A 25,065-nucleotide genomic window follows, 5' to 3' on the forward strand; every position below is an offset into this window, starting at 1 on the left:
CAATCACACGGAAATATAATCATTATCTGAGCTGCACTATTAAACTGCTACGAAACCGGACTGAAACTCCTTGTTCGTAAAATGGATGGGGTGAATAAGTATGGACAATTAATGCTGAATGCAACATTTTTTATTTTATTTATTTATTTAATTTTTTTGGCATGTCTTTGGCTGCTGTATTGGGTGTGTCACTCTGGGGACGGTAAACTCACCCACGTTTCTCCTGTGCATCCAAAATCGGGCTTAAAAATCAAACTTGATTTCCTGTGACTGAGTTTTAGTTGCGTGTGACTGCTGCCCACACTACACGATTCAAACCTGAGTCCAGTCTGGAACCCCCACACTACGAGGCGCTCGAAATGTCACGACTTGGTGCAAGTAATAAAAGTGTGGGAGCAAAGTCGAGTTGTGCGGAGCTTAGTTTTCTTGTTGTCAACGAGGCCTATGATGAAAAGTTTACCATACCCACTGTGAAATATGGAGGTGTTTCACTAATGTTGCTCCAGCAGAATAAAGTGAAGGTCCTGTTAGTGCCATCTCAGTCTCCTGACAGGAGGCTTTTGGCCAAGAAGAATGGGCCGCTTAGATTACTGGATTATATACAGAACTTTCTCCACAACAACCACAAACGACTCTTCACATATAACTCAACCTGTCATTGATGTGAAAAGGAAAATACACAGTATTAAGAACTGGTATATGTAAACTTTTCATCAGGGCCATTTTGGTATTTTATTTTGTTAAGGTGAAATGTGTGAACTCATTTTGAATCACCATAAATGGCTTCATATCACTGACCATGAGTGAAAAAAAACGTTTGTGTTTTCATTCATATTCTTTGAGAAATGTCCAAAAATAATAAAAGAAAATCCACCAGGGTGTGTAAACGTATTGGCACATCTGTATAATAAGTTACTCACGGTAAAAGGACTTTGCAGCTTCATAGCTTTTACAAGTTATTTTCAGTATCGAATATGATTCAGTAAAAGAGAGAAGCCAATGATAACCTTCATTACATATTATAAAGGTCAGGATCATATCTTCTTACAAAGACGCTTTCTTTTACAGTTTTGGCAATATAACAATCACACGGAAATATAATCATTATCTGAGCTGCACTATTAAACTGCCACTAAACTGGACTGAAACTCCTTGTTCGTAAAATGGATGGGGTGAATCACTATGGACAATTAATGCTGAATGCAATATTTTTTATTTTATTTATTTATTTAATTTTTTTGGCATGTCTTTGGCTGCTGTATTGGGTGTGTCACTCTGGGGACGGTAAAAGCACTTTGAGGTTTCGCTGAAATGTAAAGTGCAATATAAATAAAATTTATTATTATTATTATTAAAATCAACCACGTTTCTCCTGTGCATCCAAAATCGGGCTTAAAAATCAAACTTGATTTCCTGTGACTGAGTTTTAGTTGCGTGTGACTGCTGCCCACACTACACGATTCAAACCTGAGTCCAGTCTGGAACCCCCACACTACGAGAGACGAATCTGTGCAACTATCTTCGACCAGACACGACTCGAGACTGAGCGCAACTGAGAATTAGAGCAAAATCAGGCATAAAAGTCGGGTAGTGTATGCTGACCTTGGGGTCGACCAGCTCCATTTGATTGATTCCAGGCCAAAACATGACTCCGCCCCCTCCTTACTGATGTCACAGCCTTGTTGGGACATGGTGGCCATTCACCAACCATCCACTACTCCATCCATCTGACCATCCAGGGTCACACGGCCTCATCAGTGAACAAGACTGTCTGAAAATGAGTCTTCATGTATTTCTGAGCCACTGCAGCCGTTTCTGCTTCAGCTTCAATGAACAGTTTAGGGGAGGCCGGAAACTGCAGCCTCTGGAGGATCCTACACCTTGATGTTCGGGAGACACCAGCAGCTTCAAATACGTGTTTGCTGCTTTGTAGCTGCTGTTCTCTTAATCTGATCCGTCCTCATTGTGCCTCATTATCTGCACAAACCCGAGTGTGCTCTGAATCATCCACAAATCTCTTATCTGTACGATGATCACGCTTTATCTTTTCATGAAATATTATACCAAGACCAAGACATTCAAGCAGAGAGATCCTTTTTCTTTCCCTTATTGCTTGAAAATGATGATCTGCTTAGTAATGTGGAATGTGCTTTTTCAGTTTTTTTCCTTAACTGGGTTTACATGAAAACTAATCTTCCCAGGCGTCTGAGATTAATGTCAGTGATTCAGAGCCCTGAGACACAAAACCATCCAATTTTTTTATTTATGACACTGAAATACAATTTGCATAATAATTTGGAACACAGTTTAAACTCATTCTAGGGTGGAAATGTGCGTGATACCGCCCCCTAGGGAGCAAACAAAAATTAAGTTTGTCATAGATAAACGAAATTCGGCGCAGACATGCGTCACATGACACCAATCCAAAAGTAAATGATGGCCGCGCCCTTTCTCTGAATGAACTGCCGTGGTAACGTCTGAAAATCTAAGTCACGTTTGGCACCAAACCAAAGACGCATGGCACCCGGCCAACGTGGCCCGCAAGGACCTTTCAATGCCGCTTTCGCCTTTAATGTATTTGTTTAACTGTTGTTTTAACTTATCCCTTGTTGTGTATTCTTGCGAGGTTTAATGATCAGATCCAATGTAGCAGTTTTATTTATTATTCAGATCCACTTTTTAAGCTACATTTGATGTAAGTGTTCCTAAAAATGCAGCTGTCCATATAAGCTCTCAGTACAGCTTCTATTGGAACATGTCTGGACCCTAATATTGGCCCAGTAAGTTTATCATTAACAAAGTTGTCATAAATTATGATGGCAAAGCAAAAGTTTGCATTTTCTTCAGAATGCTGCAAAAAGCAGAGAATGTCTTTATGTGTTTTTGTAAACGATGGCAGAGAAATTGGTGGCAATAAGGAAATAAATGTGTTCATATACAGTTCATTGCCTCCTCTACGGTGGCAGGGGTTTCCATTTAAAGATTTTAATTTACAGGAAACATATTCTTCGAAGATAAGACACATACTTTTTATCCTAAAATACAAAGGGAATGTTTTGGGGCGACAGTGGCACAGATGGTAGAGCGGGTCGTCTCATGATCGGAAGGTCAGGGGTTCAAATCCCACCTCCTGAAAGTGCACATTGTCGTTGTGTCCTTGGGCAAGACACTTCACCCACATTGCCCCCAGTGTCTGCGTACATTGGAGTATGAATGGGTGAGTGGATCCTTGCTGTAAAGCGCTTTGAGTGCCTAATGTAGGTGGAAAAGCACTATATAAGTTGAGACCATTTACCATTTTAGAGCCAAACCATGTTAACATGTAACTATTTAAATGCCAGTCAGCCTCTGATATAGCCTGTATTGTATTGTATTTTTCCCTGAGCTTTGAGGCGACCTGACTCCCATGTTTTTGGAGGAAATTGAATCTTTAATGGTTGTTTTAGACGCTCAGGTCAAAATGGATTACAATGCACAATTCAACAGAGTTGCAGCTTCCGGTTGATTACATCAATAAAATCCTGGTTGCAGATGAAGTAGATTTCCTCACAGTAGTTTCAGTATCGAATGTGATCTGACATGATATCAGATATGACCATGAGTGAAAAAAAAGTTTGTGTTTTCATTCATATTCTTTGAGAAATGGCCAAAATAATAAAAAAAATCCACCAGGGTGTGTAAACGTATTGGCACATCTGCATAATAAGTCACTCACGGTAAAAGGACTTTGCAGCTTCATAACTTTTACAAGTTGTTTTCAGTATCGAATATGATACAGTAAAAGAGAGAACCCAATGAAAACCTTCATTACATATTATAAAGGTCAGGATCATATCTTCTTACAAAGACGCTATGTTTTTCAGTTTTTGTTGGTCTTCTTAAACTATCTTAAATTGAACAGTTCAAGTCCAGACTGAAAACACATCCCTGGCCTTCAATAAGAGCTATATATTATATTTTTATGTCACAAATTGTTTTTGTAAAGCTCTTTGATCAACTGTTAATGTTTTAAATATGCTATTTAAACATTGAATTGAATATCTCCAATAATATAATATTATTGAGCTAGTCTAGCTCCATTACTCACTCCAATAGAGCACCATAAAGATTTGTCTACAGCATTTGACCATAAAAAGCTTTCACTTTTACTCACTGTTTTACCTTAAAACGCCTCCTAAACCAAACACAGTATTAAAACATCATAGGCTTTGTTGTCAATGTCTACATGTCTGAGGAAGGGCTGGTTTGACGCTCGAAATGTCACGACTTGATGCAAGTAATAAAAGTGTGGGAGCAAACTCGAGTTGTGCGGAGCTTAGTTTTCTTGTTGTTAACGAGGCCTATGATGAAAAGTTTACCATACCCACTGTGAAATATGGAGGTGTTTCACTAATGTGGCTCCAGCAGAATAAAGTGAAGGTCCTGTTAGTGCCATCTCAGTCTCCTGACAGGAGGCTTTTGGCCAAGAAGAATGGGCCGCTTAGATTATTGGATTATATACAGAACTTTCTCCACAACAACCACAAACGACTCTTGACATATAACTCAACCTGTCATTGATGTGAAAAGGAAAATACACAGAATTAAGAACTGGTATATGTAAACTTTTCATCAGGGTCATTTTGGTATTTTATTTTGTTATGGTGAAATGTGTGAACTCATTTTGAATCACCATAAATGGCTTCACAACATCACTGACCATGAGTGAAAAAAACGTTTGTGTTTTCATTCATATTCTTTGAGAAATGGCCAAAATAATAAAAAAATCCACCAGGGTGTGTAAACGTATTGGCACATCTGTATAATAAGTCACTCACGGTAAAAGGACTTTGCAGCTTCATAGCTTTTACAAGTTGTTTTCAGTATCGAATATGATACAGTAAAAGAGAGAAGCCAATGAAAACCTTCATTACATATTATAAAGGTCAGGATCATATCTTCTTACAAAGACGCTTTCTTTTTCAGTTTTTGTTGGTTATCTTAAATTATCTCTACTCTTTGCCCGCCTTAAATGAGTGAACTGTTGTGACCTTACCTTGAGGTCAGCTGACCAGCTGCTGTTGGATGTTCCTAAAGCGAGAGGTGACAGAGCCTTCTCTGTGGAACAGTGTTCCTCTGGTCAGGTCTCAGTCTGTTGGACAGTTCAAGTCCAGACTGAAAACACACTTCTTCTCCTTGGCCTTCAATGAAAGCTATTTTTAACTTAGTCTGTTATCTGAAGCACTTTGGTCAACTGTAGTTTGTGCTATACAAACAAACTTGAATAGAATAGAATATCCGCAATATTATTAAGACTCACAATAATGTAGTGGGAATCAACCACAATTTGTGAATGTGAGAACGGTGTTCCTGTTTCTGTCTGAGTAACGCTTAAAGCAGTGAAGTGAGGTTTGTTGCCTGTGAGGCACATGTTGTATTGACTCCAATATAGAGTAAACAAAACTGCAGGAAAATGCAAATTGCTGTATTTGTGTAAATGTTACCTACTTTGAAATAACATTTATTTTCCTCCTTTATAAAAGACATTCTTGCAGTTTTTGCAAATAGAAATTAAAAGACAACATAGCGTACATGGTCGGGACTCGTACATGCCTGTCCAAATGATAAGTTATTGACAATCCTGATGGGCCACGCAGACAGGGTGTCTGCCCATTAGTCCACTGACCTTAAGGTTAGGGCCAATGGTTGTATATGGCTCTAGTCCACAACACAACTGGGTTAGAGATGTCAAACCAATGGCACCTCTGCTCAATGGTACATTTTCAGAATGGTATTGTTGACATTTGCAGTATAAAGACTCATCAACTGCATCTCATCCATAAAAGGTAAGTCTATTCAGTTTGCACTTTTACTTTCTCCTTTACGTTCAAATTAAAGTAATAAACAGACTGGTTTTCACTTGTAGTACACATATTTTGTAGAAGTATTTCTACAGAAACCTCGGGTCTTTCAAAACACGGTTGAAAGTCAAATGAACAGGTAAAACGTGTCGTTCTTGTGCCTGATTCTTTATCCAGATGATAGAAAACCAACTCGCCCAACAAAAACATTTACAAATGTATTTTACTTTTTGGGGGGGGCGCCCTGAATGGGAGAGAGCGTTGAGCGAATGAGCCGTGGTCAGTCAGGGACGCCAGAGGCTCCGCCCTCTTTACATGATATTGACAACTGATAAAACATTTGGACATTTTTTAATCTTTCAAGGATTGATTGAAATCATAAGAAATCCCTAACATCTTCAAAAAAGGAATTTGTTTTTATAAGTTTATCGTATTTTTTCTTGCAGATCTGTTTGTACCTCAGTCATTTCTTTGTTCAGTAACGAGTTACTGTTCCCGGTGCGTGTTGGTCTCCGCCAGGGCTGCCCTTTGTCACCGGTTCTGTTCATTACTTTTATGGACAGAATTTCTAGGCGCAGCCAGGGGCCGGAGGGTGTCCGGTTTGGGAGCCTCAGGATCTCATCTCTGCTGTTTGCAGATGATGTTGTTCTGTTGGCTTCAACGAACCAGGACCTTCAGCTGCTCTGGGGCGGTTTGCAGCCGAGTGTGTAGCGGCCGGGATGGGGATCAGCACCTCCAAATCTGAGGCCATGGTTCTCCACCGGAAAAAGGTGGTTTCCCCTCTTCGGGTCGGTGGGGAGTCCTTGCCTCAAGTGGAGGAGTTCAAGTATCTCGGGGTCTTGTTCACGAGTGAGGGACGGATGGAGCGTGAGATGGACAGACGGATCGGTGCGGCGTCAGCAGTGATGCGGTCGCTGTATCGGTCTGTCGTGGTGAAGAGGGAGCTGAGTCGGGGCAAAGCTCTCGATTTACCGATCGATCTACGTTCCCACCCTCACCTATGGTCATGAGATTTGGGTCATGACCGAAAGGACAAGATCGCGAATACAAGCGGCCGAAATGAGTTTCCTTCGCAGGGTGTCTGGGCGCACCCTCCGAGATCGGGTGAGGAGCTCAGTTACCCGGGAGGAGCTCGGAGTAGAGTCGCTGCTCCTTCACGTCGAAAGGAGCCAGCTGAGGTGGCTCGGGCATCTGTTCCGGATGCCTCCTGGTCGCCTCCCGCGGGAGGTGTTCCAGGCATGTCCTAGTGGGACAAGGCCTCGTGGAAGACCCAGGACACGCTGGTGGGATTATGTCTCCGAGCTGGCCTGGTGTCACCTCGGGGTCCCCCCAGAACAGCTGGAGGAGGTGTGTGCGGACCGGGAAGTTTGGGCATCTCGGAGCCAGGCTTTGTTCTGAAGTCCCACTAGAATCCTGTTTACCATGGCCGTTTCTCAATCTGTGAACTTGTGTGGACTTCTGTGCTCGTGGACTCGTGAAACGTCATCACGGCCCTGGTCCTGTTCCAATTAAATGTTCGCTTCTCAGCAAGTTCGCTGTAAATCCCCGGATGAGAACTTGCTCCGCCCATTTTACCGAGGATGCATCAGAGGAGACTTGTGCGTTCTCCGCCAGCTATATTTCCCACAATCCGTTTGGTTTTGAGCACGTGGCTCAGTGCGAGCCCCCGCCTGCAGCGGCCCCTCCTCCGCGCGCACCGAGCCGCTCCAGCTGAACCACAGCTGTAAATAAAGGCGGAGATGTTCCCGGTTTAAGAGTCTTTCATCCTCAGAGACGTATCTCCTGCTCAAGATGGTTTTCTGAGCAGAAGTGTGGAAACAACTTTGAACATGCTTTCATTTCCTCACAACATCAACAACAGTTTCATTTAAAGTCTTAACGTCATGAAAAGGTCATTGAGGACAAATGCATTTTACTTTTACATTGTTTTATTAAGTGGGCGCTGCAGACAGATCTTTATATGGGAACTTCAAAAACAGTTACACATTTTAAAGTCTAAATTGTTTGTTCGTTTTTTCAGAATAATTTGCAAACCCCAAACAAGTTCATATTTGTTTTTTATTATTATTGTTTCAGTTTGCACAACAGATTTTTTAATGACTTTCCACATAACGCCTCATTTATAGGCTATAATTGTAAAAAATAATGTGAAATTGTATAAAATGTAAACATTTATTTTTGTTTATTGCAAACATGTATAATTTATGTCTTTAAAAACATATTTCCACTTCGACTGCAGTGTCACCCTTTTAATTTCATATGAGGTGATTTAATGTTATAAAAGCTCACAGCCCTGTGTTCAGGAGCTACTTCCTGTGATGTCATCGAGTTCACTCGTTCCAAACGCCGAAAAAGCCGAGTCAACACTCGTGAACTCCTCAAGTCCTTTCTCCGAGTCTGCACGTTTATGATAGATCCATGGTCTCCACCCGCAAGTCCGTACCCGGAGTTCACAAGTACGGAGTCTGCAGTCTGAGAATTGAGAAACGGCCCATGTGTCTCTTGGAGCGCGGTGTCCCTTGGCCACCAGAGGGTGCTATTACAGCCATGTCAGCTCTCCGCCCTGAGGACCATAGAGAAGCTCGCTCCTCGCCCATTGGTTCTCAGACACCGGCGTATCCCAGCAGGCTTTGCAGCGGCTAAATGAATGTAGTAACTTTAATGTTGACTTTTTATCATTCCTTGTGACCAAAATTCACTTTAAAGGCGATTTTAGGCCTCTTGTAAAGTAAGCCTGATGGTCTGCTGACCGGTAGAATCCCAAGTAAAAGTCTGTTCTCTTTGGCGAAGTCAGCGGCCGCGCTGTGAGCTGCAGCCGAGCGGAGTGAGCTCTAACTCCGCTAAAAGTTCTACGAAGCTCGGCTGGTTTGAAAAGTTTGCTAGAGACTGTTGTTGACTTACTGGTAGTAATTTGGCTAATACATGAAGTAAGGTGCTCAGTGTAGTTTCATGACAAATTAGTAAATACTCGAGCGATTTTTCTCATATCTTTTTGCAAACGTTTTATGAATAGATAATCACTGCAATTAAAATCAAAAACTCTAAGTAAAACTGCAAGATAGGCTGTGAGCTCATGTTGAGAAGCTTTTAGATTTGGGTAAAGCCAAACTAGAGAAAATATGTTAACAGATGTCCCATTAGCCCTGGATCAGAGGGGTCTCCTGGGGCCGAGCGCAGGGGCCGCTGCAGATAAACATCAACTAAATATTATGTTTTACTCAGGATTTAAAAACTACTGCGACAAACTTAACCTCTCAACACACACCAGAACAGAGCACATGTACTGCAGTTTGGCTTTACCCAAATCTAAAAGCTTCTTGAGAAAAGTGTCAAAAGAGCAACAAAAATGGAATGAAAACGAGGAAGAAAACACAACAAAAGAGCGACAAAAGTGCGTAAATCTGAACTGGAGAAAATGCACTTGGTTAAGACGGGGGTAAAGAGCTGATTTGTATCATTTAACTCCAATAATGTGCTGGATAATCCCTCCAGGTCTGTTGTTGTATCTGAAGATCTCCAGCAGAGGGCGCCACACTGACACTGACAGAGAGGAAAAGGAAACAAGAAGTTTAAAACAATGGAAAGATGATTAAAATGTGAAAACACAGAGGAGCTTCATGGAAAACGATGTTGTGATTCAGACCCATCGTTTTCACCAGAAGATGAGACTTTGTTTTCATAATAACTATATCAGCAGGGAGATATAGTATAGAGAAAGTCTATGAGGCGGTCAGGGCGAGAACAGGACAAATCTTTCTATTTAAAAGATGGTTTACTTTGTCATGTTTCTTTCTTTGCTTCTTTCTTTCTTGCCAATTCTACCACATGTAAAAGCAGAGAATTGATATTTTGTTTCTCTCAATCCATTGATGCAAAAAGACAGCGCAATACTGTTGGCAGAGGGAGGGAAGGGGAGAGTTCAGCTTCCTGACAGCCTGGTGGATGAAGCTGTCCTGCAGTCACAGTTTGTCCCATTAGCTTTCAACATCTCACTAAAACAACCTAAAATCCTCTATATTTTCCCTTTTGGAGCCTTGATAAATGAAGAACTCTGCACTGTTTGGTTCTTTAACATTATTCCACATTACTGAACTCGCTCAGAGAGAAGGACATAATGAGAACATGTCAGCTGTTCATCAATTTGTTCTGATAAAGTGGAATAGTTTTAATTCTGTTCTAATGATGTTGATCTGGTCTGATTTCAAATATGAATTCTGTCAAAATAACTTCTTAAAGACGACTGCAGTAACTAGTCTGTTCTGTGAATAAACACACACTCCCTCGTTTGATGAAGCAGGTTTATTTTAGTTCATACAGACAGGCATTTGTTTGTAGATTACACACTTAAATTAGTCAGTGGATATAATGAGAGGAGTAAAGATCAGGAAATACCCATTAGTTAAAAGAAAATGGATTTTCCCCACATATTTGTACACATAGCCACAGAAGTAGCTCAGTATGATCTGTGATATTGCAAATAAATCACATGTGACATCTAAGACATATGAAATATTTATGTGTTCAACCCAATGGCTTTTTTGAAAACCTGTTGAGCGTCCGCTGCCAGTGAAATCAGAATGTATGTGAGGATTTCGTTGGTTGGAAAAGCAATTGGAGGGATTTCAACAAAGGTTCCAAGTATGACTATTTCCTTTGTTTTCACTGCAATAATGCCAAAAGAAGACTCTGTCAAAAATTTCATCACATGATCTTTGGTAATTTCAACTCCTGCAAGAGGGCATTTTAATTCCCCCCGAGATCATCTAAAGACACACCACTAACACCAGACAGCTTCTGCAGTGACTCTGGTGTTAGGCCCAGAGAATTCACACAGTGTTTTGTAAATGCTTTTATTATGCTCAGATTAATACGCTCTGAGAGACCAGGGATAACCATAAGTTCACCCAATACTGAAGCTACAGAGTACCATGCTATTTTGTTCACTAAAATATTTGTCTTCTGTTTGATGATGTCTGTGCTGATGTTGGGCAGAGCCAGGAGCAGAGCATCCCTCTTGAGTTTGGGAAGTTCCTCCTGTAATTTTATCCACAAATCCTCAAACTCATACAGATGGAGTCTGACACCAGATACCAAGAAAACCTTTGGAGACTCAATGTCCAGCTTTTGGAGTTCTGCATTAGAATAAAGGTCAGTTAGTACAAAAACAGCAGAGAAAAAGTGAATAAACCACATTTACCTTTAGTGCACTTGTCTCTGATCAGTTTAATGAGATTCTCCTCATTAAAGTTTGGGTCACACTCTTTCTCATCTAGTATGTTGTGATCAATCTTGGATCGAACAAAGTAGAACTTTTTCTTCATCTTCTGAATTTCTTTTGCCAGTTTTGCATCATTTTCTCTGAAGCGATCACTGGAAACAATGATGAAGAAGTCGTACTTCACAAACCCCACATGCTCCAGGTATTTTTCAGCTGTAAATTTGGTGGTGCCGATCCCCGGCAGATCCCAGATTCTGATCTTCTTGTTCTTTGGATGAAGATACTCTGTTGGCACCATGGTTGTCTCCACGGCACCAGTTGGAGCTGCTCCTGGTGTTTTGTTTTTGATTCCTCTCAGAGCGTTGACCAGAGTGGATTTACCAGAGCCAGACTCTCCTGTGATCCCAATGTTCAGATGAACCTTTTTCAACTTGTTCAAATAATTCTGTGAAATTTTAGCCGCCAATATAAGGTCGTTGTTCTGAAGTGCTGTTTGTATTTCTACTTTGCACTTATCGGACATGATGGTCTCTGTGGAAAAAAAGAAATCATCAGTAGTTGTTTACAGAATTGACAGTGTGTCTGTGTGAAAAGTGCTTTATAAATAAAGTTTGATTGATTTGATTCCTTCATTCATTCTCAAATGGATTCACCCTTAAAAATTATACAATTATATGGTTAGACATTGTGCAAGCTTTCTGTTTTCCAATCTCAGACTTTCTTAAGTCAATCAGTCAAAATAACCCCCTCTTTAAATCCCTGACAATATCTCTGACTCTGACAGCCTGGTGGGGATTTCACAAAGTTACTAACATTTACGTAGCTCCATCAGATCACACTCCACTTTGGCAGAACCCTGACTTTATTTATTTATTCATGGGCTCATTTTTATTGGAGGATCAGCCCAATGAGATGAATCATCTTTTTCAACAATAGATTAGAACATTTTCTGGAGAAACACAACATCGTGTGTGTGTGTGTGTGTGTATGTGCGTGCGTGTGTGTGTGTGTGTGTGTGTGTGTGTGTGTGTGTGTGTGCGTGCGTGCGTGCGTGCGTGCGTGCGTGCGTGCGTGCGTGTGTGTGTGTGTGTGTGCGTGCGTGTGCGTGCGTGTGTGCGTGTGCGAGTGCGTGTGCGTGTGCGAGTGCGTGTGTGTGTGCGTGTGCGCCTAGTCGACTGAGAGCCTACACAGAAATCAAATTACACATATGACCAATAGTATTTTGTCATTTACCAAGTTCCTCCTTCAGAGTTTTCCACAAATGGTTAAATTCATACAGATGGAGTCTGAGACCAGACACCAAGAAAACCTTTGGAGAGTCAAAGCCCAGCTTCTGGAGTTCTGCATTAGGAAAATCTTTTTAGTCACAAGAAATTGAGCAGGTTGAGTCAAAACTGATCAACACATTGTTACCGTCGATGCTGCTGTTCCTGATGAGGTCAAGGACGTCCTCGTCTTTAACATTTGGATTTTCCTCTCTCTTGACTTGTACATTGTGGTCGATCTTGGATCGAACAAAGTAGAACTTTTTCTTCACCTTCTGAATTCCTTTTGCCAGTTTTACATTATTTTCTTTGAAGATGTCACTGGAAACAATGATGAAGAAGTCGTACTTCTCAAACTTCATCTTCTTCATGTATGTATCAGGCTTAAACTTCACGGTGTCAATCCCCGGCAGATCCCAGATTCTAATGTTGGGCATCTCTGGATGGATGTATTCTGTTGGCTCCATAGTTGTCTCCTTCACTCCAGTTGGTGCAGCTCCATCTTTGGGTCTGATTCCCATCAGAGCGTTGACCAGAGTGGATTTACCAGAGCCAGACTCTCCTACGATCGCAACTTCCACAGTATAAATATTTACCATTTCCTTAGACTCGTGCACGTTATTTTCTACAGCTTGTGTCTGGTCCTGTTTCTCCAGTGCAGTCTGAATGTCTTCTTTACATTGTTCCGCCATGATGATCCCTGCGAGAGAGAAATAAAATAAAATTGAGACACCATAATACTTAACCATTTAACAGGCTTAATGTCCCCCATACAACTCTCCTCTGCTTCATCTATGGAGAAAAAAAATGTTGAATGTTAAAGGGACTGGCTTTATTTATTTATTTATTTTTGATATTTATTTATTTATTTTTAACCAGGAAAGTGCAATCGAGATTAACAACCTCTTTCTCAAGGGAGTCCTGGACAAGAGGCAGCAAACGATACAGAATTAGAGTTACATACACGTTATACACATTATGAAAAACAGCCTGGACTTAAAAGTGTTCAATGAAATAAGCTCAGTTATTTTCTTTTTGCAACATGTTCCTTGAAGAAGGACATTAGAGGTCCTGATAAACTGTTTACAGTCAGTAGCTTTGTGTCAATCAGTCCAAGCTCTATTTCTCCTTCTTCCACCGGTCACTCAGGCTGACCAGCTTGTTCACACTTTCTGGTGACAAACTAGATCTCCTCTTCTGCACACTATGACCTGCTAAAGAACATGGGACAGATGTGGCAGGAGTCCCCAAGTATTTATTTACGGGCAATGTGGGCCATTTTACCAGATCAGAATATATAGGCCTCTGTTTGTGAGCGTGGGAAACATGTGCGCGTCTCCTGATTGGTCAACAGTGTCACGTGATCACTGTCACAACAACGCAGCTCATGCTGCTGCAGCTGCTGCTACTACGAGCTTCAACATGGCGATAGTTCTGTCAAAATGGAGATAAACGTCGACAACACGAAGATGCCGGACGTATTTCTTTGGATTTAATAAGAAAAGGAGACGGACATGAGGCGGAGGAGACGGTGGGGAGCGGAAAAAGAGAAGCTAACGGAGAAAAGTAGCTGGAAAGTCCGTCTCCAAACTCAGTAAGTGCTGCGGTTGAAATGTAGCTGGAAAAGGCTCTGGTGAACTTTTGGTGATAAAGTTACGCTGTTTCGTGCGGGGCTGTTTCGTGCGGGGCTGTTTCGTGCGGGGCTGTTTCGTGCGGGGCTGTTTCGTGTGGGGCTGTGGCCATGAAATGAGTTGTTTATGTCGCTGTTTTGAAAGAGAAATGAACACGGAGGGGCTGCGGTGTTTTTCTGTCTGTTTTCACTCTGTCATTGGCCGCTGCTTCTATATTCACTCACGTTTCTCCTGTGAGTCTGAAATTGGGCATAAAAGTCGTGTAATGTGTGCTGACCATAAAATATCACGGTGAAAGTCATCATAGCTTGCAGAGTATAGACCAGGCTCCCAACCCAGCTTTGAGAATAGATTAACGGCGATATTTTTTTTATCCCCTGATAAGAATCTCGCGTTTGTTACATGTGTTGCATTTCTCACTCATCCCCCTTAAAGCCTTTAAAAGAGCCACGATAAACGCCACACAACACCCTGTACCCCCACCCTGTTTGATCAAATCAACAATTTTTGTGATTCAATGTCTGCTGTTGTCTTCAAAAATGAATGTTCTTATTCCCATCCCTACTTTTTTCTATTTTCTTTGTTCTCCTGATTTCTCAACAAATACACAATCTTTTTTACTGAACTCTAGCCGTCTTTAGGCAAAGTATAAATAAATAAATGCTTAGTTGCACAGAAGACCTCTCCTTCCTGAACACGTCCTGAAGGCTGTTTCGTAAAACTGTTTCAATACAGTGACTTCAACTGGACTTCTCTCTGAGTGTAAACACAGGAGTCCAGACAAAATAGTAGGGCTGTGTCCGAATGTCCACACTATTCCCTATATAGTGACTATATAGTGCTCACGCCATTTTGTAGGGGTGTCCGAATGTCCAGAGAGAAAAAAGTAGTGCACTCTAAATTTCCCACAATGCATCTGGAAAAGTAGTGAGCATCGATGGTCACTTAACGGTTCAATATAGACCACAATGCATTGCGAGAGTCAGAGAAGAGCTTGACAGAGACAGGTCTTTGAACTAAACAACACGACTGAAGTAAATCAGCTGTTTCAGTCGTGTGTTTGTATTTCTCACGAATAAACGACCTAAATATAAACGGTTACGGTGAAAAGATGCTAACGTTAGCTGCTAACCTTTAGCTTGAGCTGTTAAATGACCGATAGCTTCCTCTCGAATAATCCAAGTCATTCATGTAAAATCCATGTGAAGTAAAAGCGTATCTGACTCGTATTAATCCATAAATATTCCACTGTCTCATGAGTTTGGTTGGTCTTTATCGCCGAAATACTTTATTCCCGGAGTTTAGCGAACTTTTAGCAGATGTAGTCACTCAATCTGCTGTCGCTTCGGACACCGGCCTGTGACCTACTTTCAGCACGTCTTTTGAGCTAAAGCTGGGGTGATATATTATTTTTTTCCTTTTTTTGTGATGATAGTAGCACCTGTAAAAGTGCCAAAACAGTCGTTCTGTTTCATAAAATAAACATTTGTAACAATAAATAAATTCAGATAAAAAAAAAAAAACATATCTGCAGCCACGTCACACGCGTGACGTCATGCAGCTCGGAGAAAGTAGTGGCTTGTGTCAGAATCGCCAACAGAATAAGTGACTATATAGTCGACTATATTGGCGGCACGGTAGCGCAGCGGTTAGTGCTCTCGCTTCACAGCTAGAAGGTCCGGGTTCGATTCCCACCAGGGACGGGGCCTTTCTGTGTGGAGTTTGCATGTTCTCCCCGTGTCTGCGTAGGTTTCCCCTACCAATAAAAACATGCACAATAGGCCAGGATGAATGATGTGTGTGTGAATGAATGTATGGTGGTGGTCAGAGGGTCCGTTGGCGCAGACGTATGTAGTCGCGAAAGCGCTTCTGACAGTCTCCCCCAGGGGAAACTGAAGCTACAAACGTAGCTTTCCACCACCGAGTATGGAGTGAATGTACAATTGTCTCATGTAAAGCGCTTTGTGACTACATGTCTGTGAAAGGCGCTATATAAATAAAGATCTTCTTCTTCTTCTTCTATATAGTGCGGGCCTATGTAGGGGTTAGGGACTAGGGTGGACATTCGGATACAGCCTAAGACAAGGAGAGGACACGCCCTCCTTCACCAACATCCCCTTTAAGACACAATGAAGGCACATCCACAGACTTTAGCAGAAATGCACTGCCTTCATCTGTGTTTGAGGAACGGAACAAGTGATCGGATAAACTTTACAACAAAACACTCAAAGCTCACCGTGCACAGGTGTTTAACATCACAAAGCACAGAGACTCTAAAGTGCTCCATTAAAGTGTTAGATGTATAAGTCTGATAACATGAAGAACAAAGTAACAATAGACCATTTATAAAATACATACATACAAACATATCCACTAAATATGAAATTATTGCCCATCAATAAATCGACTTTACTCCACATTTACAGCAGAACAAGCTACAATGATCTTATAATAAAACTTAAGTGTCAGTAATAAATGTGTTTGTGGTAAAAGTGTAAATAAAGAGTTCAGACTAAGTTGAGTGAGTCTGGTTTATCAACAAACAAACCAGACAAAGAAGTCGAGTTTACAGTAAAACAGTTTCATTAAACAGCCCATGAGTCTATTTATTCTAATAAAAACATGACAAAATAAATAATAGGTTCTAAGTGTTACCTACCGGTCACAGTTCAGTTTGATCTGAAGAGTTGCTAAACTTCTGCACCGTCTGGTTGGAATGATGTACTTACAAAATAACATTCACATGTTTTCTTCATTTAGCCACACCTCTTGCAGGAAACTGATGTAGTAACTGATGTAACTAACAAGCTTTAAGCACCACATTCACCCCCCAGAAAGCAGGAGAAATAGGGAAATCTGTTGCATTTCACGGAAACAGAAACCAGGCTCAGAGCATTAGTTATGGCCTAAAACCGATCAACACTGGTCATTCAGGGTGAAAGGGCTGAATGTACAGCACTTTATGTGTTTACGCGTAGTGCAGGTTATATACTGTATATATGACCTTACCGCCTCTGTATCTTTATCAATTTGTGGTGCTGGCGAGTGAATTTGGGCTGGTCCAAAACCTTAGCCCGGCACGAGCCAGATTGATCCTCCATGTTCAGAGATACATGGGGATACAGTCTGGAATTGTGTGATTTGAATCTCGCTGACTCTGGCAAAACCAGGCAGAGTCAATCATAGCGCGGGAGTTAACAGTGCGTCATCTTCCACGCCAGGATTTCCCATAAACACCTGCGCTCCTCCCGCAACCAAAAGAGTGAAGATGGCGGCGGCCGCGACACAGCGATCTTTTACCAGTGCCTTTCTTCTGTTTTAAATTAGCTGGACTTGCCGTTAAAGTCACAGCAAGAAGCTGCTTTGAGGACATTCGCCAGAACATTTACTCGACTACACGTGTGGACGACAAACAATCATGGCGGAGGACGTGAGCGCAAAGTGTCAGTCCCTTTGTGTTTGATTGGTTCGCTCTCGTTCAAACCGTGATCGTTAGCCCCGCCTCCAGTTAGATTTGGAAATTGCGTCCTATTACCATAATTCCACTGTCTTTATATGTATTTATGAATACATAAATAAAGTCAGTCTGGCTTTTGCCAGGCTACCAAAACCTACAACTCCTGATCTGAAAAGAGGAAATCATTCAGCAGTGTCATCACTAAAGGAAAAATCTGCTCCAGAGAAAAGAGGAAACTAATTTAGGTGGAGTCCATCCGGAGAGTTCAGAAGCAGAAATCGCCTCTGCCTTTTTTATTTTGTGAAAAGTAGTTTCCTTTGGTTTCAGCTATAAACCTAAATACACAGTATTACTCTCACTGTAATAGTGACTTAAAACCTGGATATTGTAATCCCGAAGGGTGCTCATCCAGATGTAATAGTTCAGAAAATCCCTCCTTGTGATATTTCACTGGCTAGAATGATACATAAAAGGGTTACTTATTGATTTTAAGTGGAAAACCTGAACTACAGAACAAGAGGCCTCATGTAAGCCAAAGGTTCCTGTGTGTCCGTGTCTCACCAGTTTTTAATTTCACGTCTTCCTTACAAGTTTGTCATTGCCAATAAATGCTCCATTACATCATCAGTTAGAAACATCCTGATGCTGGACAAAGGGTCTAACTCACGTGACAGCACAGGCAGTAGATCCAGGACACAGCCCTGTGGGGGCGGGTACATACTGGAGCCAGTCCACATGCTCCCTTTGTTAGATGTGCATCTCAGTTCTTCCTCAATTCAGAGTCAGAGTCGTCTTCAGAGTCGTCTTCAGAGTCGTCTTCAGATGATTCCTTCCTTGAATCAGAGCTGAGTTTTATTTGGTCAGAATCCTGGTCAGTCAAATATTCTTCTCCTTGTCTCTCCCAGAGTTCATGATTGATCCAAAGCCTTCCTACAGCTCTTATATAGTGCCCAGAGCTTACAGAAGTTTTCTTTTCGATCCGACTAGGGATGTCACGGCTACCAGTGTAGAGGTAAACCCCGGTAAAAACGTTAATGGTAATAATTACCGTCTTGTTTTTTAAATAATACATTATCTCGGAGTCGGTGGATTACCGTGCCCGCTGTTTAGGCAAAATGAGCCTTATGAGCCACCGTCTCATCTGCTGAAGTTGCCGCAGGCGCCTCTGTAGCTACAACCAAAACAAAATGTTCTCAAAGCTGGAATCATGTCCGACACGACAGCGCGCAGGATCTTTCAGCCTCAGAGACCGAGCCTGAAGTCTGGGCATGTTTTGGGTATTTTAAGAAAGCCGAAGGACAGTTGATAGAGACAGTTTTCCTGTTTGTGGAACATGCAGGAAAAAGTGTCTCCAAATGCAGCAATACTTCGAACCTCTGACTCTCCTGCGTGACCGTCTCCCACAGCTCTATATTAGTAAGTTAACGTTAGCGTTTTAGCTGAAATGCTGATGTGGGACTTTGGGTTGAAGGAGAATGTAACGAGTCGCCCCATAGCGCGGCTGCAGCATAAGCCGTGTCCGGATACCTCCGCACAATGCGTTACGGGGCTCCCGGTGGCAGATTGCAATAGATTCACTCTTGCCACAGTTTTATGAATTTAACAATGATCACTGTCTGAGGCATTTTCCCAAATCTGCAAAGCAAAAGCTAACTGGAAGGAAACAAACTGAGAACAATTTTCCTGATATAGACGCTTTATCTTGTTCAAAAATATTCTTCTTCTTAGTTTTTGGGGGGAAACCATAACATTGCATTTTGTTGCTGCTTTTATTGCTGTTGTTTTTAGTTGTTTCACTACACCACACCCTCCAAACTTCTATGTTATGCACAGTCATCTAACTCAAATAAAATGTTCCCACGTGAGCAAACGGCTCCTGAGACACTTCCCCTGGAGACAAAGGCTGTTTCTCAATATGCGTCCTTGTCTGTGCTTGTGAAACGTCATGGGAGCCGGCCTGAGTACTGTTCCAATTCAAAGTTCACATCAGACAGAGAACGGTTAAATGCCCGAATCAGGACACTCTTGAAAAGAGATTTTTAATCTCAATGAGTTTTATCCTGGTTAAATAAAGACTTTACCGAGTCAGCTTCAGAGCAGACCTTCGTTCTCGGCATAGACATAATAATTAGAGATAGATGATTACGTATTCAGCCCCATTCATAGAAAAGACGCTTTGAAACACAGTTTCATCATATTTCTATGAGGTTATACGCGCTATTATTTTTTTTGCATATGTGACATTAAAAATATAGTATTGAGGCATTAAAATGGCAATAAACAGGAATACATTTGACTTGCTGACACAGAACAGACATTAAATTCTTAGAACAACTCACAAATTTTGATTTACAGGGAATCATTTAGTCTAAACCAGTATGAAAATAACGTGGCTCGTGCTGCACCAAATAGAATATAAAAATGTGTTACAAGACCATGTTGTTATAGCAAATGGTCATTAGTTGGCCCCATCTGCTTTCATAACAACAATAAACTCTCACTTTGTGGCATGTTTTACTCACCACATACACATGGAGTTATGAGAAAGAAAGGTGTTAAATTGTCTTCAACATTTTTGAACCAAGGCAGAGCTGGTGGATTTTTTGGCTGATTATCTAGACCTGTAAATCCACATTCTCTTCTGCAGCTTCAAGACAAAGATTTAATCATAGCATGTACGAAATGTTTTCATGGCCGTGCACCACTGATTTTAATGCTCTTGATCTGGTTTGAGTTTGAATCTTGTCACGCAAACTCAAAGAGAGCGCAATATCAGTCCTCGTCTGTAGGGGGCAGTGTGTTTACAATTATGGAATAAAGATGGAGGGCAGTGTCTGTATTTTGCTGTATTTTTCTTGTGAAAAGACGTTTACCCAATCAGAGAATATGGTTTCACAGGAAGTTTTAGGCCATGTTCACATTTGGTCTACAAGAAGGGAAATCTGGTGCATTTCTTGGGAATATGCACTGTGTTTGTGACACACTGGCAAAAACTAAAATCTGTAGGAAACATCTAACATTGCAGGAGCATGTGTCGGCTACTTCAGTGGTTCCCAACCTCGTTTGCACCCTTTGAGTCGTTCATTTATGTTCCGAGTGCCCCCTAACTCGAGGATCTTGCCAATATTATTACAAAGTAACTAAACTAAGAGACTAAGATATGGATTTTTGGGGTCCAATACCGATAATGGGCCATTATTTTAAGTCATTTAATTTTGATGATATTGTTTTTTTGGTAACACATGGACGACTTCATCCCTGAATTAAACGTCTACTGCTGTAATGAATGTACTTGAAAATCTTCATAATTCATCACGATCATGAGGCCATGAATTCACTAAAACGGCAACGAAATGACAATAAAATAATCAACCAATCAGGATCATAAGGATCATGCATGAACATCATGACTCATATGGAGGAAATCCACTTACAAATGATGGACAAAAACACTTAAAGTATAACTTTACAGAATAACATTTAGGACAATCATGAACTTATCATTTGCTAATCCTTAATACGTCATGATTTCATTATGATTGTGTCCCCTCAACTAAAGTGGTGCATTATTCTAAACTTTTTAACCTGTTAAAGACCAGATCTGGAGGTCTTATATTTGGTTCTGCTGTACTTGTAATAATTTGTAATAGAAGTTTTTATATTGCTACATCGTTGAGGAAACAATCCAGAAGTCATTGCTTCTTCTTCAGGACTAAGCTGGTCTTTAACAGGTTAAAGCATTTAGGATTATGCACCCCTTTGGTCGAGGAGACATCATTTGCAAGTAGATTTCCTCCATATGAGTCATGATGTTCATGTATGATCCTCATGATCCTGATTGGTTGATTATTTTATTGTCATTTCATTGCCGTTTTAGTGAATTCATGGTATTCTTATGTGATCCTCTTGATCCTGATGAATTATTAAGATCTTCATGCACATTCATTTAATTCAGGGATGAAGTCGTCCATGAACCAACATGTGATCATGTTTGATCCTGAGAAGTCATGATCAATTTATACACAAGTTCATAAAAATCATGCATGCACTCATGTACCATTATTATAAAGTGTTACAGTTTTTTTGTTTTTCTTTTTATCTCTGAACCAGGAAGAAATCTTGGTAATGTTCTTCCAGTCCTATTGGTAAATATGTTAAACAAAGTGGTATGTGGTAAGTTTTCAGATCCTTCAGGGGCATCGTTGTGAAAAATTAAGAAAACTAGCTTTGCTTCTTGACATTTTTCTAACTAAACACCAGACACCTCAAAAGCTAAACAACTGAGCGTCTACTGGTGACTTAAAGGCACTACTGCACACTTGTATATTATTCAATAATAAAATGCTACTACTGCGCCCATACACATGTTTAAATCAATGCTTACGCCTAGAAATGAAGGACGTTTTTTTCTCCAAGACATATTTAAATGAAGATGCTCTGTTGTGAAATGCATTATGTTCATGAACAGTGTCAGATAACAAATCAGAAATGAAAAACCTGAATGAAATCTTTTTTCCCCAAACAAATGCATATACCAGAGGATCCAGTGATGGGGTGGTGTCCCATAAGGAGCAGAGCAGTTGAGGAACTGGACACAGCAGCTCAGGGAGTGTCCCCTGTGCGTCATCGCTGCACCGGTCAAGTGGCCAGTTCGATGTAGAGCAAACTTTGATGAGCTGTAAAATGTTTCTCTCACACAGTGTTCACTTTGGGCGACTAAAATATTTCATCAGAATTTTACTACTATGACTAAAATGTACAGATATTTTCGTCGACTAAAAAATAAAGAAGGGACTAACATCAAACAAGCCTCCAATGACAGTTTGAAAAAGCCTCAAATCATTTAAATTCACTCATCACCACTTTCTGATAAATGAACATCCACATGAGATGTATTTGTTGACTCGGATGATTCAGCATAACATCTCTAAAGATCCTTTTATTTCTTTATCTTTGAATGAATATAATAAATTATATCATTAATGTTCTGTACATTAATGTTATGCTCTGCTGACCCATTATAGTGGCGTCCAGGAGGTGATTTTTGGTTGATAATTCTCTAACCAGGAGGTCTGTAGAAAAAACATATTACTAAATCTTTCTTGAATGTCACACTTTAGTCAAACTGATCCAACCTGTAGTGTATCTGCTTGAACAGCTGGACATAAAGTTGTCATATTTCTGTCTTGGATATTTCTGCAAGTGAAGAAAGTGCTCAGTGACTTTAGGGTCATCTGTAGATATACTTTACAGCTCATAAAAGTTTGCATTAAATAGGCCACTTTATAGGCCTGTCTTACACTTGTGCAACAATGACACACAAGTGACACACCCTGGGCAACAAAAAACACATTTTCTAAAGCAATATAATAGCTGTAGTTATTCATTCTTATTATACTGTGTGTGTTTTGTGCAGTTAATTTTGTGCTTTTATGGGACAGATTGAAGGGCTAGACGGACCGCACTTGGACCCCGGGCCTTTGTTTGCCCACCCCTGGTATAGAGGTTCATGATCACTATTGTAAAGGGTAAAAGTATCCAGAGCGTGGGAACATCATTAGGTGAGGGGGGGCTGAGAGACAAGGTTTTTAATTGTGTTTAACCCCTTAACTCCCACCTGAACTGAGCACATTTTCTCCACTTTGGCTTTACCCCAGTCCAAAAGCTTCTGGAAAAAAGCTGTGAAAATAGCAACAAAACTGAGACGAAAACAATGATGGAAATGTGACAAAAAAGGGTTAGAAAACATTGACAAAAAAGTGACGAAAAATTGATGAAAAAGTGGCAAAAATGTCACAAAAAATGTCACAAGAAATGGACAAAAATTTGAAGAAAAAATGACAAAATGTGACAAAAAAACGACAAAAATTTGATTAAAAAGTTGACAAAAAAAATTACAAAAATGTGATTAAAATTTGACAAAAAAATAAATTTCAAAAAAGACAAATGTGAGAAAAAATGACCCAAAAAATGACAAAAAAGTTACAAAAATGAATTGAATACCCAACAAAAAATGATGGAAAAGAATCTGATAACGTGAGGAAATAGATCCTCTCGGTTCAGGCGGGAGTTAAGAGGTTAATTCTTATTGATCAATACTGGCTGTAGTGTGTAAACCATCCACCAGGGGGCGACACCCTCATCACCCTGGGTCCCCACGGGTGTGTGGATATCAAGGCTGGTGTAGGACAGGGGCTACAGTGACTTAAGGGAATCTTATTGGAGCAAACAGAAAAGGGGCGTGTCCAAGAAACAGCTGAGTCTGAGTAAGTTCCTTGTTGCTAATGGACTGTTTTGATTTTGTGGGATATCCTGATTTTTTTTTTTACACAATAGCTGCAACAACATGTATATTAGGCACATATGCACTGCCTGTTTATAAACCAGTGAGCACTACTATGGTTTCAAGATTTTTGAGTTCACACATGAGTTAAATTTACCTCCTGACCCCCACCTTAACCGAGGGCTTTTTCTCCAGCACGGCTTTACTCAAATCTTAATGTTTCTTGACTGGAGACTTATAGGCCAGTGTAACGCCTCATTTGAAAGCGAAGACCTGTGTGTTTTCATCCCCATTTTTGTCTGGTTTTTGTCGCTATTTTGAAATATTTTTCAAGAAGCTTTTAGTGACAAACTGGAGAAAATGTGCTCGATTCAGGTGAGGATTAAGAGTTTAACTTAATCTTAAAAGAACTGATGTAACCAGGATGTTCAGTGAATGAAAACAAACTCCCTTCTTTAAAGCGACAGGTTTTATTAGGTTACACAGACATATACACTGTCATTAACTGTGGTTTATACAGAAAGGTTGGGAATGAGAAGAGTAAAGATCAAGAAATATTAAGTTTTAAATTCAAAAACAGCAAACTGAGATAAAAGTTTCACTCATGTTTATGCACTTAAGCACTAAAGTATTGGGTTATCATTGTCAGCCATTGTAAATAAATCACATGTGGATAAAGCTAAGATGTATGAATTAGCAGACAAACTGTATAACTCACACTGGTGAGTTCAGCCCCAGGGCTTTTATGAAAACCCGTTGAGTGTCCTCAGCCAGTGTGTTCAGTATGTATTTGAGAGCTTTGTAGGTCGTAGCACAAGAAAGACTCATTGCAACAACTGTTCCAATAACTGGAACTAACCTGGCTCCTTCTTCTACTGTCGTTGCTAAAATGTAAGCAGCAGACCTGGTCAACACTTGTAGCACAAGAGCTGAGGTAATTTTAACTCCTGCAAGAGGTGATTTTAATTCAGCCTTAAGATCTTCTAAAGACACACCAGTAACATCTGACAGCTTCTGCAGTAACCCAGGAGTAAGACCCAGAGAAATCGCACACTGTATTACACATGAAACTATAATACTCAGATCAACACCTGCTGAGAGACCAGGGACTGGCACAGCTGCACCTGCTGCTGAAGCTGCACTGAGCCACATTATTTTACTTCCCAAAGTCTCTTTCTTCCTTTTGATGACGTCCAGACTGATGTTGGGCAGAGCCAGGAGAAGAACATCCCTCTGATGTTCAGGAAGTTCCTCCATCAGAGTTTTACACAAATCCTCGAATTTGTACAGATGGAGTTTGAAACAAGACACAAGGAAAACCTTTGGAGACTCAAAGCCCAGGTCCTGGAGTTCTGTTTTAAAGTAAAGTCA

General features: G+C 40.7%; 1 protein-coding gene across 7 annotated transcripts in view; it reads right to left on the reverse strand.

Moving 5' to 3' along the window:
* The window catches only part of LOC306975770 (interferon-inducible GTPase 5-like), a 132,496-nt gene that overhangs the window by 36,319 nt on the left and 71,112 nt on the right, over positions 1-25,065 (reverse strand). For 2 of the 7 annotated variants that reach the window (XM_079573510.1, XM_079573511.1), the window contains exons 2-5: positions 12,472-13,023; positions 12,292-12,399; positions 11,038-11,589; positions 10,362-10,972 (exon numbers count right to left, since the gene is read on the reverse strand). In XM_079573510.1, the coding sequence (XP_079429636.1) occupies positions 10,584-10,972; positions 11,038-11,589; positions 12,292-12,399; positions 12,472-13,015 (1,593 nt within the window). In that variant the 5' untranslated portion in view covers positions 13,016-13,023 and the 3' untranslated portion in view covers positions 10,362-10,583. Of the gene's footprint in view, positions 1-10,361; positions 10,973-11,037; positions 11,590-12,291; positions 12,400-12,471; positions 13,024-24,301; positions 25,047-25,065 lie in introns of those variants that run through there. The other 5 variants (XM_079573516.1, XM_079573515.1, XM_079573513.1 and 2 more) reach the window with 4 other exon arrangements.

The sequence above is a fragment of the Gobius niger genome (assembly GCF_951799975.1).
Source record: "Gobius niger genome assembly, chromosome: 16".
NCBI lineage: Eukaryota > Metazoa > Chordata > Actinopteri > Gobiiformes > Gobiidae > Gobius > Gobius niger.